At 34.1% G+C, this 16,323-nt stretch overlaps 1 protein-coding gene, 1 long non-coding RNA gene and 1 other non-coding gene across 3 annotated transcripts; 2 read left to right on the top strand and 1 right to left on the bottom strand.

The window, feature by feature from the left end:
- The first annotated feature begins 1,977 nt into the window (after positions 1 to 1,977).
- LOC110755171 (uncharacterized) lies at positions 1,978 to 3,281 on the top strand. The gene is made up of 3 exons (XR_002526447.2): positions 1,978 to 2,442; positions 2,524 to 2,652; positions 2,843 to 3,281. It is a non-coding gene; the product is annotated as an uncharacterized LOC110755171 (long non-coding RNA).
- A 3,768-nt stretch (positions 3,282 to 7,049) lies between these two features.
- LOC148295898 (uncharacterized) lies at positions 7,050 to 15,994 on the top strand. The gene is made up of 3 exons (XM_088250634.1): positions 7,050 to 7,075; positions 8,695 to 9,548; positions 15,969 to 15,994. The coding sequence occupies exons 1-3, from the start codon at positions 7,050 to 7,052 to the stop codon at positions 15,992 to 15,994; spliced, it is 906 nt and encodes a 301-aa protein (XP_088106760.1).
- LOC148295899 (small nucleolar RNA R71) lies at positions 7,469 to 7,575 on the bottom strand. Its single transcript, XR_015834906.1, has one exon. It is a non-coding gene; the product is annotated as a small nucleolar RNA R71 (small nucleolar RNA).
- Positions 15,995 to 16,323: the final 329 nt, after the last annotated feature.

Here is a 16,323-nt window from a genome sequence, read left to right as displayed (position 1 = left end):
TGGGCTTAGAAGGAAGGAAAAGTAAATCTGTAAAGATACGTCAGATGGCAGTTGGGTATGGGAGTTACTCTTCTTGTTGCCTGATTCGAATTCCTTGCCACGTGGATTTCGATTAATAAAATTATTAAATCTGTCTGGGAATATTATTTTTTCCATAATTAATGGGAAAAAGCGCGTAGAGTGTAAATGTAATAAATACCCAAATAAGTGTGAGGAATGCAAAGGGTCAAATATTTAGATTAATATAAATACAATAGGAAATTAGTTATGTGGTTACCTAGAAATAATGTTTGGGAAAATTTTAATTACTCGCGTGTACAATCCAGCACGATGAAATCAGCATGATTAGTGACATTAATTTGTTTAATTATAAAAAATGAGGGGAAGTCATCAATCAGGGAATTTAAAATAAGTGAATAAGAATAAAATAAAAGGTTTTTAAATTTGACTATTTTTTCTTTTTTAATTTTTGCAAAAAAAAACTCACTAGTGTAGTGGTTTGTAGCAATCGCTCCCCCAGGAAAGGTCATGAGTTCGAGTCCTAGCATTCATGTAGTGTGTGTGAGTTTAGTATATTATCGCCCATTTCAATAGGAAATGTCCTTTAAAAAAAACAAAAAATAGTGCGTTTGGATGAGAAAATAAACTTGAGATTTTGACAAAAGTCAAAATTTCTAAATTGACATGAACTAATTCCCATGTTTGGATAAAAAAACATAAAAATTTAGAAATTCCGTGTGGGAAAAAACATGGAATTTGAAGGTCATAAATCCCAACTTTAAGTTCTATCTAAAAGTCGTCATTTCTAAAATTCCAAGAGATATTGAGTTTTTAAAAAAATTTAACTTTACAAATAAAGCTTAAATTCCGTATTTTTAATCTGTTACCCAAACAAGAAACTTTACAAATTCTAGAACATTAATTTCCGTCATTTATGAATTCCTTTGTACTTTTAAATTTTCCCATCCAAACGCACTGTAAGGAAATAAGGAATTGGAATCAAGTCAACTACTCCCCTAGTTGATCTAATTCCTAGTTTTTAGGGTATTTGATTATGAATTTTAACATGAAATCCATTTCCAACAAAAAAAAAAAACATGAAATCCACATTATTTTCTTTTATTCATTCTGGCCTTGTTTGGTTGGAGGAAAAGATTTGATGGGAAATTCCTATGTTTTTTTCCCAAGGTTTAGAAAATGGAATTTTTTTTTTCTTTCCCATATTCGATAATGCTAGAATAGTAAACAGGAAATACCACTTTTTTTTCTTTTTCAATTATACACATATGAAATTTAAAAAAATTATTTAATGCAATATTGTTAATGGGGACAAAATGGTAATGAAAAATGTGCATTTAATGCTGACCTATTTTCCCAAAGTTTCCCATGAGAAGGGAAATGAAACCCCGGGGGTAGGGGGGTGGAGAAAAACTTAGTTGCAATGGGAATAACACTCTTTTGCTATCCCTTGCCAATAATGTTATGCCACGTGGAACTGTTATCACGCGTGTCGTAGCGTTATTTGCCAGGATAGCAAAATAGTGATATTCCCATTTCATTTCCCCATAATGTTCCATGTGTCATGCCACCATTTCTTATGTCTTGACTTACCAAACATGAGAATTTCTCATTCCCAAGCCTCTTTTTCCATGAACCAAACACAACCTATGTGTAAGTAAATGTATGGAAAATAAGTAATTATAAGGGTTAATGACAAAACACACCTTGCAAATTTGGGGTGGTTTTCAATATGGACCTCATGATATCAATTTTATCAATTTACACCTTTACGTTTGCAACATCGTCCAATTTCATCCTTCCGTTAAGTTGACTGTGTGGTCAATCGTTAAATGTTGACGTGTTTATTGTGGGACCCACCCACTATTCAATTCCCAAATTTTTATTATACAACGATAAAATAACATATAATTAAACAAAAACTAAATATATAAAAAAAGGAACCCTGACCTACATCCTTCCCCACCCCTCTCATCAACGCACAACTGCACCCACCCGAGCTCCCTCCCTCTCTCCCTCCCTTTCTCCCCCGTCCCATCTTCTCAAGTTCTCCGATTCCACCCCTCTCTGCCCCTCCTTTTTCGCCATTGACCTCTCCTTTGAAAGGCTTCTCAAGACTAGGTCTTGCAATGTCGATCAAACCAAGCTCATCGATCGTGCTCTCCAATTGGGTGTGTTACCAGGTTAGGACGAACTCGAGAGCCTGGGCGTTCAGCCGGCTAAACAAGACGTTCTAGGACAGAGATGGATTTGATGTTGAATTGGACGGTGGGGATTCCCCTTGGGCCATTTTAATCTTGTTTGTAAAGGGTTCAGGGGGTTTTATGGATGAGGGTGAGGGAAGAAAGAGGAACTTGTTGGAGAAGAAAAATAAGGGAGAGAGCCCTGTGAGGGGTAGAGAGGACAGTGGAGAGGACTTCTCAGGTTTCAAGCTGCTTCCGATCCTCGCCTATTTGACTTGTAATTACCATTTACAGTGACTAACTATAAAACTGCACTTTTCAGAGCTTGGATATAATCAATGAAGATGAGAATTTTGGAATAAGATTGGAGAACGTGCTTATAATCAACGAAGCTGATACAAAATTCAACTTTGGTGGCAAGGGTTACTTGCAATTTAAGCACATAACATGGGTAAGCTTGTTGTTCTCTATCGAATAGCCAAATTAGCTTGCAATTGGAGCCCATAATATAGCTACGTTAGCTTGAAGTGATTGCAGTAGGTGGATCTCTTTTCAACTTGATATTGTTTAAGCAAATTTTTCAGAGAGAGATTGCAAGTTGAGCTAATCCCTCTGTATTTAATGTTTCATAATCTGTCCAGGCACCATATCAGAAAAAGTTGATCGACTTGAGTCTTTTAGCCTTTGAAGAGTTGGACTTCTCGGCTTTCTATTTTCTTACTGGAATTGGGTTTTGGTGTTCTGTCGTTGAGCTCACGCCAAAGAGAGAGAGAAGGATGGGGTCTGGGGTTGGTGCAGGGCGAGTTGGGTGAATAAGGGGCGTTGGGTTCGTTGGCCTGGGGAGTTATTTGGATTTTTTAAGTTTATTTTTTAAAATTTATGTTATTTTATCATTTTTTATGAATATTTTTAGGAATTGGTTGGTTAGTAGGTGGGTCTCACAATAGACACATCAGCATTAAAGATTGACCACACAGTCAACTTAACGAAATGATGAAATTGGACGATGTTGCAAAGTAAGTGTGTAAATTGATAAAATTGATACCCTGATATCCATATTGAGAATCACCCTAAACCTGCAGGGTGTCTTTTGTCGTTAGCCCTAATTATAATCATTCCAATACCCATGAGTTAGTAGACATAACTGAAGAAAAAATTGAAATCATTCTTATACCCATTCTTGATAAGTAAATGTGTGATGCATTGGATTTACATATTGGGAAATTTTGGTTTTCTCCTTAACATACTAGAAAAATATTAAAAGTGCAAGGAAAGAAATTGGAACATGTGGAATGTGACGAGGTGATTAGTTGGAAAAGAAGAACAAAAGTATGAACCAATCACAATAGAAAATTCTATACAATTGCCATGCTATATTCCTAACTGTTATATCTATTATTTAACTTTTAATAATAAAAAGAGAGCATATTTGGTATTTTCTCATTGAAGGAGAATAATTTTCCAATTAATTACTACTAGCTTGTCCGTGCATGATTTTATTATTTTTATTGAGGGTTGATAATGTCGAAAACAAACACTCACACGCACCATTATCCTTGTCGTTTGTGTACGGTTTGTTGTAACTTTTTTTTTTTTTTGTTGTTGGACACTTTGTTGTAACTTGTACTATATAAATTGCCAAAATAAGGTTGTGTACCTAACGTGTTAGCCTATAAAAAAGACCACATTAGAGAAGAAACATGAAGCCTACATATTTTCTTTTTTAAGTAGCCAAGTGTAAAGTAAACAATTGAGTATTCAAATGTCCAACCATTCAAAAGGTGGGGAAAACTAACACACAAAAAAGAAAAAAAAATTTAGCTTCCAACACAAATCCATGAAGCAAGGAATGATTAGACTTCCAACATGAACGTAATCTAAATCTTCCCTCTTCGCCATTCTCTCTTCTTCCATCTTCCTTTTTCAATCCTATTCTCGTTTCTCTTTCCAGGTTTTCTGGTCATGGCTTGTTTGAGTTGCCCTGCTTTGGCTGTCTCATAACCGAAGCTCTCTTTGGCTTGAGAGTTGGTGGCCCTTTTGTCACCTCTCGGGCATTATTTTTCGTTTTCTCGGAAGTCCACAAACCTATCCGTCAAATTGGACTTGTGTTTGAGAATAATATTTCTCCGTTGTATTAATAGAGCCAAAAGGCTAAGTATTTATACAAAGATTTACAATCAATTACAATCAATACATAAAATGAAACTAAATAACTTTCTGATTTTTAACACTCCCCCTCAAGTTGGAGCATGGATATCAAGAATGCCCAACTTGCGTACAAGATTGTGAAAAACATTACTTCCAAGGGCTTTTGTAAACAAATTTGCTACCTGAGCCGTAGATGGAACAAATAAGGTAGCAATCTGTCCAGCTTGAATCTTCTCCCGAATCACATGACAATCAATCTCAATATGTTTCATTCGTTCATGGTAAACGAGATTGGCGGTGGTATGAAGGGTTGCTTGGTTGTCACATAACAACTTTGCAGGGCCTAGATTGGTAACTCGTAGATCTTTCAAAAGAGATCGCAACCAAGTCAGCTCACAAGTAGCGGTTTCCATAGAACGATAATTTGCTTCAGCGAATGAACGAGATACCATTTTCTGTTTCTTTGTATTCCAAGATATGAGTGAATTCCCAAGAAAAACATAGTAGCCTGAAGTGAACCTTCTCGTCGTGGGGTAGTTTGCCCAATTAGAATCTCAATTACCTATCAAATGCAACTTGCTGTTTGAAGAGAAAAGTAATCCTTGACTTGGACTACCTTTCAGATAACAAAGAACACGTAAAGTGGCATCCAAATGTGGTTTCCTTGGTTGATGCATAAATTGGCTCAAAATATTGATTGCATAAGTAATTTATGGTTTAGTGATTGGAAGGTAGTTTAATCGCCACATCAATCGTCTAAACCACGAAGGATTGTTGAGCACTTCACCATTTCTAGTATTGAGCTTCAAGTTTTGCTCCATAGAAAAGTCTACTGATTGAGCACCTAAAAGACCTGCATCATCAAGTATTTCAAGTGTGTAATTTCGTTGTGAGATCGTAATTCCCGCCTTTGAACTTGCAGAGCCCAAGAAAATACTTCAAATGACCCAAATCTTTAATGTGAAACTGATTATGAAGAAAAGACTTCAAATTCTGTATAGGACTCTCGTTATTGCTTATGATTACCATGTCATCAACGTAGATTAAAACAACAGTAAATAAAAAAGATTATGTGAACCCTGCTTTTTGTGAAGAGATAATAATATGAAAGAGATTATGTAAACCCTAGTTTTTGAATGGCAACAGAAAACTTGTGAAACCAATTACGATGAGCTTGTTTGAGACCATAAAGGGACTTGTGTAGTGATGAGCACATAAACTATCACATTTATTATCCCTAAATATATTTGTTAGTAATTGATTTTCTTACAATTGTAGTTAATTAGGTTTGTTTTTCACTTTTGCACTTGCTTACATACCCATTACATAATTGATGATGATTTCATTATTTTATCTTAAGGTTGAAGAAGATCATTGGATGCTAGTAGGCAAATGGGTGCAACACTTAACCAAAAGAAAGGATTGAATAACAAAAGCAAGTAGAAGTGGAGCAACAATTGAAGAAAAGAAGAAATATTAAGATGAGGGTTACGGTTGTGCATTGAAGAAGATGAAGAATTTGGAGAATGGAGTCATCAACACTATGGAATAAGTAATGGAAGCAAATTGGCTATTGGTTTGATGGCAAGTGGAATACATATTAAATTCATGAATGGAGGGATTTAATGAATTTAGAATTGCTCCCATTTTCCTATAAATAGGAGGAGCTATGGCATTGTAAAAACACACCAAGCCTCACAACTTGAGCTTTCTCTCCTTCCTCCATATCTTTCTAAGTTTTAATTTCTGTTTTTAGTTTTATTTTATTATGGGGAACTAACTCCCTAGCTAAGGCTAGGGAGAAAGCTTTTAATATAAGTGTGTAATTTTTATTAGTTTGATCCAAACTTAAGCTTTAATGTGATTTTGTAGTTTTTGTTCAAATGGAATTTGTAGTTTTCTTTTTAATTAATTGATGAATGTTTGATAATCTATTTCATGGGTTCAATCATGTTTTTCCCATTGTGTAGTAAAAACTTTCATGCTTTTAAAAGAGAAGAGAATTACTAAAGATTAATAGAATTTTGATGAAGATTATTTTTTGATAGTTTGTTGCCAATGGTACAAGTTATGCTTAGAATACTTCTAAAGGAAATTAAAAAGAGCTTTAATTATTTTGAACAACTACATTGGAAAATATTTTGTGGATCAAATTATTAAGAGTTGCATGCTTATGTTAAAAGTGGAACCCCAATTCCTTAGTGTTTTAATCAATTAAATTTTCTCTAAATCAAATCTTGCATAAATCTACCTCTCAATCATAATTGTTCTTTTTCATCTCTGTTATTTTCTTTACACTGCTCTCTGTGGATACGACACTCGGACTTCCGAGCTACACTGCTATACGACATCTCCCTTGGGTTTTGCAAAGTGGTCCGAACAAATTGGCGCCGTTGCCGGGGAGCGGCTTGTCAAAGAGTACAGAGATCCCCTTGGTCAGAGGTTTGCTGGTTATGTGAAATTCTTCACATATGGTACACTCTTTCCAACTTTCATCTTATTGTTAATAATTTTTTGTTTTTTGTTTTGTTTTTGTTTTTGTTTATTTATTTATTTACTTTATGCGACCTAGAGATCATCTAGGAAGATTTGTCAAAAAGTCTGAAACTGTTAATTCTGCTTCAACTTCTTCAACTGAAATATCCAATAAATCTGAAAGCATGGCAGCAATTGTGAATGATGAACAAGAAATTGCGAATAATGAACGAGAGATTAATGCTCAGATTGTGAATGATGAAATGAGAGAAGAAGTAGTTGCACCTAGGACTTTAGAGACATTTTTGCATCCTATTCGTGCACCAAATCCTTCATGCATCATGTTTCCACCTAACATGCCAAATTATGATTTCAAACCTGGAATGATTCAATTACTACCTATTTTTCATGGCATGGAAAGTGAAAATCCTTATGTGCATGTTAGGGAATTTGAAGAAGCAATTGGCACCTTTTACAATGTTCAACTTGATAGGATTAATTTCATAAGGTTGAAATTTTTTCCTTTTTCCTTAAAAGAAAAGGCTAAAGGTTGGTTGTATTCATTAAGGGCTAGATCCATAGGTTCTTGGGGGGAAATGACTCAAGCATTTTTTAACAAATATTTTCCTAATCACAAGACGATTGCTCTTAAGAAAAGAATCTCAAATTTCTCTCAAAAGGAAAATGAAACTTTGTATCAAACTTGGGAAAAATTTAAAGAGCTTTTGAATTTGTGTCCACACCATGGCTTTGAAAACTGGCGTCTTGCTAGTTATATCTATGAGGGACTTCTCCCCCGTGATCGCCAATTTGTTGAGTCTATGTGTAATGGAAATTTTATGCAAAAAGACCCTGATGATGCCTTAGAATTTTTGGATGAAATTGCTGAAAAAGCTCATCAATGGACTGTCCCCAGTCTAGTTGAGACCACTGATCGTTCAAGAATTGCCACATCTTCTACTAATAAAGGAATTTATCAATTAAAAGAAGAAGATGATTGGAAATTAAAATTTGAGGTTTTGACTAAAGAGATAGCTGCTTTGAAAACAGAAAAATCAAATTTGCCTCAACCTGTTTTTCAAGCTGATGTTAATCAAGTATGTGATTCTTGTTATGAGATTGGTCATACTATTAAAAATTGTCCAATTTTTCAGGAAATGAAAGGAGCTTATGAGGAGCGTTGTGCTGCTGTTGGAAACTTCAAACAACAATATTCTCCTTTTTCCAACACTTACAATCCAGCAACAAGGAATCATCCAAACTTTCGTTGGAGCAATGATTCACAACCTCAGGTAAGTGATAGAAATTCTTTCAATCATCAATTTTCTACAACTAACGCATTTAATGCCAGACCCTCTTTGAGCGATACTCTTCAAGCATTTATGCAGGAACAGCAGAAGCAAAATCAAAGGTATGATACCTTGTTTGGTCAAATGGTTGAAGAAAATAAAGAAATTAAAAGCCAAATTTCTAAATTGACAAATTCTTTTGCAATAAATGAAAAAGGAAAATTTCCTTCTCAAACTCAACCAAATCCAAGGAATGTTAATTCGTGTGAAACCTCAATTGAACATGCTAAGTCTGTCATTGCTCTTAGAAGTGGTAAAATAATTGATAACACACCTTCACCGAAGGAAGTTGAAAAATCTAAGAATAATGATAAACTTAACATGTCCAACTTGAATGAATCAAATGAATATCATTTTCCTCCTCCTTTTCCTCAAGCTTTAAATCCTCCAAAGAAATTGAATCAAAATTCTGAAATTTTGGGTGTTTTTAAAGAAGTCAAAGTTAATATTCCTCTGTTAGATGCTATTAAACAGATCCCTTCTTATGCTAAATTTTTAAAAGATCTGTGCACATTTAAAAGAAAGCATCAAGTGAAGAAAACTGCATTTTTGATTGAACATGTGAGTGCATTGTTGCAACATAAGGTCCCTCCTAAATACAAAGATCCAGGAAGTCCTACTCTTTCATGTGTAATTGGAAAGAATTACATCAATTGTGCTTTGCTTGATTTGGGGGCTAGTGTAAATTTATTGCCATATTCAGTATATTTGCAGTTAGGTCTTGGTGAATTGAAGCCCACAACAATGAAGTTGCAACTTGCTGATCGTTCTGTACGAGTACCGAGAGGGGTAATTGAGGATGTATTGGTCCAAGTGGACAAATTTTACTACCCTGTTGACTTTGTTGTTTTGGATACACAACCTGTTTTGCATTCTGAAAATGAAATTCCTGTCATTTTAGGACGTCCATTCCTTGCTACATGTGACGCACACATTAGTTGCAGAAGTGGGGTAATGAAACTCAGTTTTGGTAACATGACATTGGAAATTAACATTTTTAATGTTTTCAGGCGACCTTATGAAGATGATGAATGCGCAGTGGTGAACTTGATTGAAGCTCTTGTGCAAGATCAATTTGAGAAGACCAGTATTTCTGAACCTCTAGAGTCTCTTTTATTGAATTCTAAAGAATCTGAATTACTTGAGGATCCGGAAATTGCTTATCTTAATCCATTGTTTAATTCCTTGCAGGTTGATAAATGGACACCAAAATTTGAGAAGCTTCCACCTCGGAAGGAAAAGACATTGCCATCAAATGTGGAAGTTCCTAAGCTGGAATTGAAGCCTTTACCCACAGGACTTAAACATGCATTCTTGGGGTCCAACAACACTTTTCCAGTGGTAATATCTTCTGAACTTGACTCTTTGCAAGAAGGTAAGTTACTTAATGTGTTGAATTCTCATAGATCTGCCATTGGTTGGACTCTTGCTGACATTAAGGGAATTAGTCCTCTTGTTTGTACTCATAAAATATTTTTAGAGGATGAAGCCAAGTCTTCCAGGGAGGCACAACGTAGGTTAAACCCAATCATGAAAGATGTTGTTAAAACTGAGGTGTTGAAATTAATAGATGCAGGTATTATTTATTCCATCTCTGATAGTAAATGGGTAAGTCCTACTCAAGTTGTACCTAAGAAATCTGGCATAACTGTGGTTGAAAATGATAAAAATGAATTGATACCTACTAGAGTTGTTTCAAGTTGGCGCATGTGCATTGATTATAGAAAGCTAAATTCTGCAACTAGAAAAGACCATTTCCCTTTACCTTTTATTGATCAAATCTTAGAAAGGGTAGCCGGTCATGAATTTTATTGTTTCCTAGATGGATACTCAGGTTATTATCAAATTGAAATTGCCATTGAAGATCAAGAAAAAACTACTTTTACATGTCCTTTTGGTACTTTTGCTTTTCGTAGAATGCCTTTTGGATTATGTAATGCTCCTGCTACTTTTCAAAGATGCATGATCAGTATTTTCAGTGATATGGTTGAGCAATTTCTTGAAGTTTTCATGGATGATATATCTGTTTTCGGTGATTCTTTTGATAATTGCTTGAGTAATTTGGAAAAAGTGTTGGTTCGATGCCAGGAGAAAAACTTTGTTTTAAATTGGGAGAAATGTCATTTTATGGTTTCTTCTGGAATTGTTCTTGGTCATATTGTTTCATCTAAAGGAATTGAAGTGGATAAAGCTAAAATTGAATTGATTTCAAAATTGCCAGTTCCAAAAACTGTTAAAGATGTCAGATCATTTTTAGGTCATGCTGGTTTTTATAGGAGATTTATTCAGAATTTTAGTGCAATATCTAGACCCTTGTGTAATCTCCTATTAAAAGACAGTAAATTTGAGTGGTCTGATTCATGTCAAAAGGCTTTTGATAAATTAATTGAAATGCTCACATCTGCTCCAATTATGCAACCACCTAACTGGACTTTACCTTTTGAAATTATGTGTGATGCCAGTGATTTTGCGATTGGAGCTGTTTTGGGGCAAAGAAAGGATAAGAAGCCACATGTCATCCATTATGCAAGCAGAACCTTGAACAGTGCTCAGATGAATTATTCTACAACTGAAAAAGAACTCCTTGCTGTGGTATTTGCTTTGGATAAGTTTCGTGCTTATATAGTTGGATCACCTATTGTTATTTTCACTGACCATGCAGCTTTAAAATACCTTTTTGAAAAGAAAGATGCTAAAGCTCGACTGATTAGGTGGATCCTACTACTTCAAGAATTTGACATCACAATCAAAGACAAAAAGGGAGTAGAAAATGTAGTGGCTGATCATTTGTCTAGATTGAGTTTTGAGGATTCCATTGAAACATTGCCAATTAATGATTCTTTTCCAGATGAGCAATTATTTACTATTTCGGAATTACCTTGGTTTGCTAACATTGTTAATTTTCTTGCTACAGGTAAAATTCCATCTGATTGGACTGCTCAAGACAAGAGGAAATTTCTTACAGAGGTTAAAAATTTCTTTTGGGATGACCCCTATCTGTTTAAATACTGCCCTGATCAGATCATTAGGAGGTGTGTACCTGATAATGAAATCCATGTAGTAATTTCTTTTTGTCATAATGAAGCATGTGGTGGTCATTTTTCTGTAAAGAAAACCACTGCAAAAATTTTGCAGTGTGGATTTTATTGGCCTACGCTTTTTAAAGACACTAATTCTTTTTGTCGAACTTGTGACCGTTGTCAAAAGTTAGGGGCAATTACCCGTAGAAATATGATGCCTTTGAACCCAATTTTGGTAATTGAAATATTTGATTGTTGGGGCATTGATTTTTTGGGTCCATTTCCTATTTCTTTTGGATATCTTTATATCTTGGTCGGTATTGATTATGTTTCCAAATGGGTAGAGGCTGTTCCTTGTCGACATAATGATCATAAAACTGTTTTGCGGTTTTTAAAAGAAAACATTTTCTCAAGATTTGGAACACCTCGAGCTATAATAAGTGATGGGGGGAAACACTTTTGTAATAAACCTTTTGAGGCTTTAATGAAAAAATATGGTGTCACTCATAAAGTCGCTACCCCATATCACCCACAAACAAGCGGTCAAGTTGAACTTGCTAATCGGGAGATAAAACAAATTTTGGAAAAAACTGTGAGTCCTAACCGTAAAGATTGGTCTTTGAGATTAACTGATGCTTTATGGGCATACCGTACAGCATACAAATCCCCCATAGGGATGTCACCGTACAGACTTGTCTACGGTAAGGCTTGTCATTTACCAGTTGAACTTGAACATAAGGCATATTGGGCAATTAAAATGTTTAATTTTGGTTTAAATGATGCAAGTTCGAATAGGAAGCTTCAGTTGAATGAGTTGGCAGAATTAAGGAATGATGCTTATGAAAACTCTCGAATTTACAAAGAGAAAATGAAGGTTTTTCATGATAGAAATATTTTGAGGAAAAACTTTTAACCATCACAGAAAGTTCTCTTATATAATTCAAGATTGCATATTTTTCCTGGTAAACTGCGTTCCAGATGGACAGGTCCATTTGTGGTCACAAAAGTTTTTCCTTTTGGAGCAGTAGAGATTGAGGATCCAAAGAATGGTAATGTTTTTAAAGTCAATGGTCAACGTCTTAAACCATTTTTGGAGAATTTTGTTTTGCAGGATGACACGATTCACTTGGAGAATCCTGTTTATCAGGATTGAATTTTTAGACTATCTTTACTTGGTATCATGCTCGACCTAATCGCTTCAAGGGGGAGCATTCCAATCCTTTCTCTTTACTTATTTTGTTATTATTTTAAGTTGTTTTTTTTTAATAATTAAAATAATATGAGTTGACTTTTGGTAACTCCAGTGAGCGTCTCTGTCAATACAGTGTCTAGGAGTTCTTTAGGCGACACTTTCGGTGTCTAAGAAGTTTGGGTTTTAAGCGGGACCATTGTGACCCCTCCAACCTTCCCGGAACCCCTGGCTGTCTTTTCTGAGGCCCTTAACTGGTCATCCATGAGTTGCTTGTATACTTGTGTGATTAAGGGTTCCTGTTTCTTTTGTTTGTTTGTTATTTGTTTTGTAATTGTATTTTCTATTTATTTTGTATTTTAATTTTTTAATTTTATTTACTTTAATACCCTTCATTTGTTGTTATAACATTGCTTATTTCTAAGTTTTACACATTGAGGACAATGTTTCATTCAAGTTGGGGGGGGGGGGGGGGGAGTTGTTGTCATCGAAATATATTTGCATTAAATTGAGATTTGATATTCATGCATGAATTTAAAATTGAGAACACTTGAGCGATACGATAACTAATCCAGTCTTTAGTCTTTTTCATTTATTTCTACTTAATGAATGATTTATGAGCTAGGCTTTGAAAAATTCACACTCACACTAATGCGCTTGAGAAGATAGAGTTTGAGATTTATTGTATTTATCCTTGTTGTCTTAAAAAAAAAAAAGAATAAAAAGAATAAAAAGAGAACTTTCACTTAGTAACCGGGCCTCTTGCCTAATCAGTAGTGAGTGTTCGCGTCAAACCGTGAAGTTCTTAAAAAAAAAAAAAAAAAAAATTGCATGTGTGACTTGTTTAGCTTTGTAGCCTTTTTAACTCGAGTTATTAAGCTCATCGGGGTGTTTCAACACCTAATGCCTTAAAGCCTTTGTGTTTGAGAGTCATTGGCCTAACACTCGCTACATGGGTTAATTAGAAAGCTTAAGGGAGCTAAACATTGCACCGTCCACATAATAGCATGTATATATTTATTTATAAAATAAAAAAAAATTAAAAAAAAAAAAAAAAAAAATCTAAGATAGCAAGGATGGTGTGATTATGATTGAATTTTTGTCTTCTCAACTGTGTTAGTTCACTTTACACCAAAGCAAGCAAATGAAAAGTTTATTAATGGTGATAAATGACTTTGACTTTAGACTGGGAGAACTTAAAGTTTTGGATTTGTGTTCGCTCTTTTAAATTTGTTCATGAATTGAGAATCTTGGTTTTTGAGCTTTGACATTCTTGATGATGATTTGGCAGGAGAGTTACTTAAAATTTCAGATGTTTGTGGGTATCATCCCTATAAACCCTCACGAGACTACAACTCGTCCACTAGGGCAACCTAGGGGTTTAAAGGCTTATTGCATATGCTAAATGCAATCGAGATCCCTACGAAAGTGGCTTAGTTAGTTTTCATTTATGCTTAGTTTTTAATTTTAGTTTGCTCGAGGACTAGCAAATTATAGGTTTGGGGGTATTTGATGAGCACATAAACTATCACATTTATTATCCCTAAATATATTTGTTAGTAATTGATTTTCTTACAATTGTAGTTAATTAGGTTTGTTTTTCACTTTTGCACTTGCTTACATACCCATTACATAATTGATGATGATTTCATTATTTTATCTTAAGGTTGAAGAAGATCATTGGATGCTAGTAGGCAAATGGGTGCAACACTTAACCAAAAGAAAGGATTGAATAACAAAAGCAAGTAGAAGTGGAGCAACAATTGAAGAAAAGAAGAAATATTAAGATGAGGGTTACGGTTGTGCATTGAAGAAGATGAAGAATTTGGAGAATGGAGTCATCAACACTATGGAATAAGTAATGGAAGCAAATTGGCTATTGGTTTGATGGCAAGTGGAATACATATTAAATTCATGAATGGAGGGATTTAATGAATTTAGAATTGCTCCCATTTTCCTATAAATAGGAGGAGCTATGGCATTGTAAAAACACACCAAGCCTCACAACTTGAGCTTTCTCTCCTTCCTCCATATCTTTCTAAGTTTTAATTTCTGTTTTTAGTTTTATTTTATTATGGGGAACTAACTCCCTAGCTAAGGCTAGGGAGAAAGCTTTTAATATAAGTGTGTAATTTTTATTAGTTTGATCCAAACTTAAGCTTTAATGTGATTTTGTAGTTTTTGTTCAAATGGAATTTGTAGTTTTCTTTTTAATTAATTGATGAATGTTTGATAATCTATTTCATGGGTTCAATCATGTTTTTCCCATTGTGTAGTAAAAACTTTCATGCTTTTAAAAGAGAAGAGAATTACTAAAGATTAATAGAATTTTGATGAAGATTATTTTTTGATAGTTTGTTGCCAATGGTACAAGTTATGCTTAGAATACTTCTAAAGGAAATTAAAAAGAGCTTTAATTATTTTGAACAACTACATTGGAAAATATTTTGTGGATCAAATTATTAAGAGTTGCATGCTTATGTTAAAAGTGGAACCCCAATGCCTTAGTGTTTTAATCAATTAAATTTTCTCTAAATCAAATCTTGCATAAATCTACCTCTCAATCATAATTGTTCTTTTTCATCTCTGTTATTTTCTTTACACTGCTCTCTGTGGATACGACACTCGGACTTCCGAGCTACACTGCTATACGACATCTCCCTTGGGTTTTGCAAAGTGGTCCGAACATGTAGTCGACAAACCAAAACCAAATGACTCTCCCCAATCAATAAAGCCTAGAGAAGGAGTCATGTAAACTTCTTTATGGAGAAAGGCATTGTTAACATTCATATGATAAAGGGGCCACTAATGAACGTTTGGTGGTATTCAATTATGATTTTTAAAAAGTATTTAAAAGTTTTGTGGTATCGAAAAAGTTGATGATGTTTGAAAACATTGTTAAATAAATGACTTTCAATTGGGAATGACTTTTAAATAATTCTTACTACCAAAAGTCTTCCTAATTTACACCAGACTTTATGAGTGAACTATTGGGAAGTTAAAGAGACAGAAAAAAGGTCTCCAATTCCCTTCATTATATCAAGCAGCAAACAATGAGAAACACACTCTCTTCTCCTTAAGGTTAGGGCTCTACTTTTGTATCCCATCTTCTCATCCACTTCCTTCAGGTTAGTAAAAAATCTTGAATGTTTTTCTTTTCCTTATGCTTGCATCACGAAGCATATCAATATTTATTTGTTCATGAATATTTCTTTTTTCTTTTCCTCGTGCTTTCATCCCAAAGTTTATCATAATTTCATAAAGCTATGTTTGCATACAAATATTTTATTATATTGATTTTGTCATCTACTACGTTTGCATACAATATTTTATTATATTGATTTAACGCTCATCTGCCATTAATTTATTATTTAAGTGGATAATCTGTTTATTTACCTATAATTCATTAGGTGGATAATCTTTTCATGGAATATTGTCAATTTGATTACATCCCATTCATTGAGCTAGGTTTATCTTCATTGTGAATTGCTGGAATATAATCAGACTCTTGTAATGCGACCATGTTATGTTGATTTGTGAGTGTTTATGAAATGTTGATGATTGATTACTATTCTTTTTTGGTCAGAATATGTTACTTATCTATATGATTAGATTTGATAAATAAAAACTTGGAAGATGCATTGGATGCATTAAAAGTAAGCCCAAGTTTGCAGAAAAGATTAAAGTGACTTTTGGTTTTCAGGTAACTTTTTTTTTGTCAAAGGTTTTCAGGTATCCAGGTTGCATAAAATGGTGGAAGTGTATCCAAATTACTAACTTTACCTAAAAATATAACAATTTTAATAATAATAATCGAATAATTTGATTGGGATGACAACAAAGGTATGGATATGCATTTATTACCGTGATAAAAATGTGTTTTGCTAACACAAAATCTCAATAAAATTTGTTTAGAATTTCAAATAAATCAACTTTATAAT

The sequence above is a fragment of the Prunus avium genome, chromosome 3, assembly GCF_965620075.1.
Source record: "Prunus avium chromosome 3, drPruAviu1.hap1.1, whole genome shotgun sequence".
Lineage (NCBI taxonomy): Eukaryota > Viridiplantae > Streptophyta > Magnoliopsida > Rosales > Rosaceae > Prunus > Prunus avium.
This window is presented reverse-complemented; position numbering and strand designations above follow the sequence as displayed.

What these genes read in the sequence shown, in the direction of transcription:
- LOC148295898 (XM_088250634.1), top strand. Translation starts at nt 7,050, where the DNA reads ATGAACGAGAGATTAATGCTCAGATT. An exon ending in GAGAGATTAATGCTCAGATT is followed by an intron (nt 7,076 to 8,694) that starts GTGAATGATGAA and finishes CACATTTAAAAG; the next exon opens with AAAGCATCAAGTGAAGAAAA. An exon ending in ACTTGACTCTTTGCAAGAAG is followed by an intron (nt 9,549 to 15,968) that starts GTAAGTTACTTA and finishes TTTTTTGGTCAG; the next exon opens with AATATGTTACTTATCTATAT.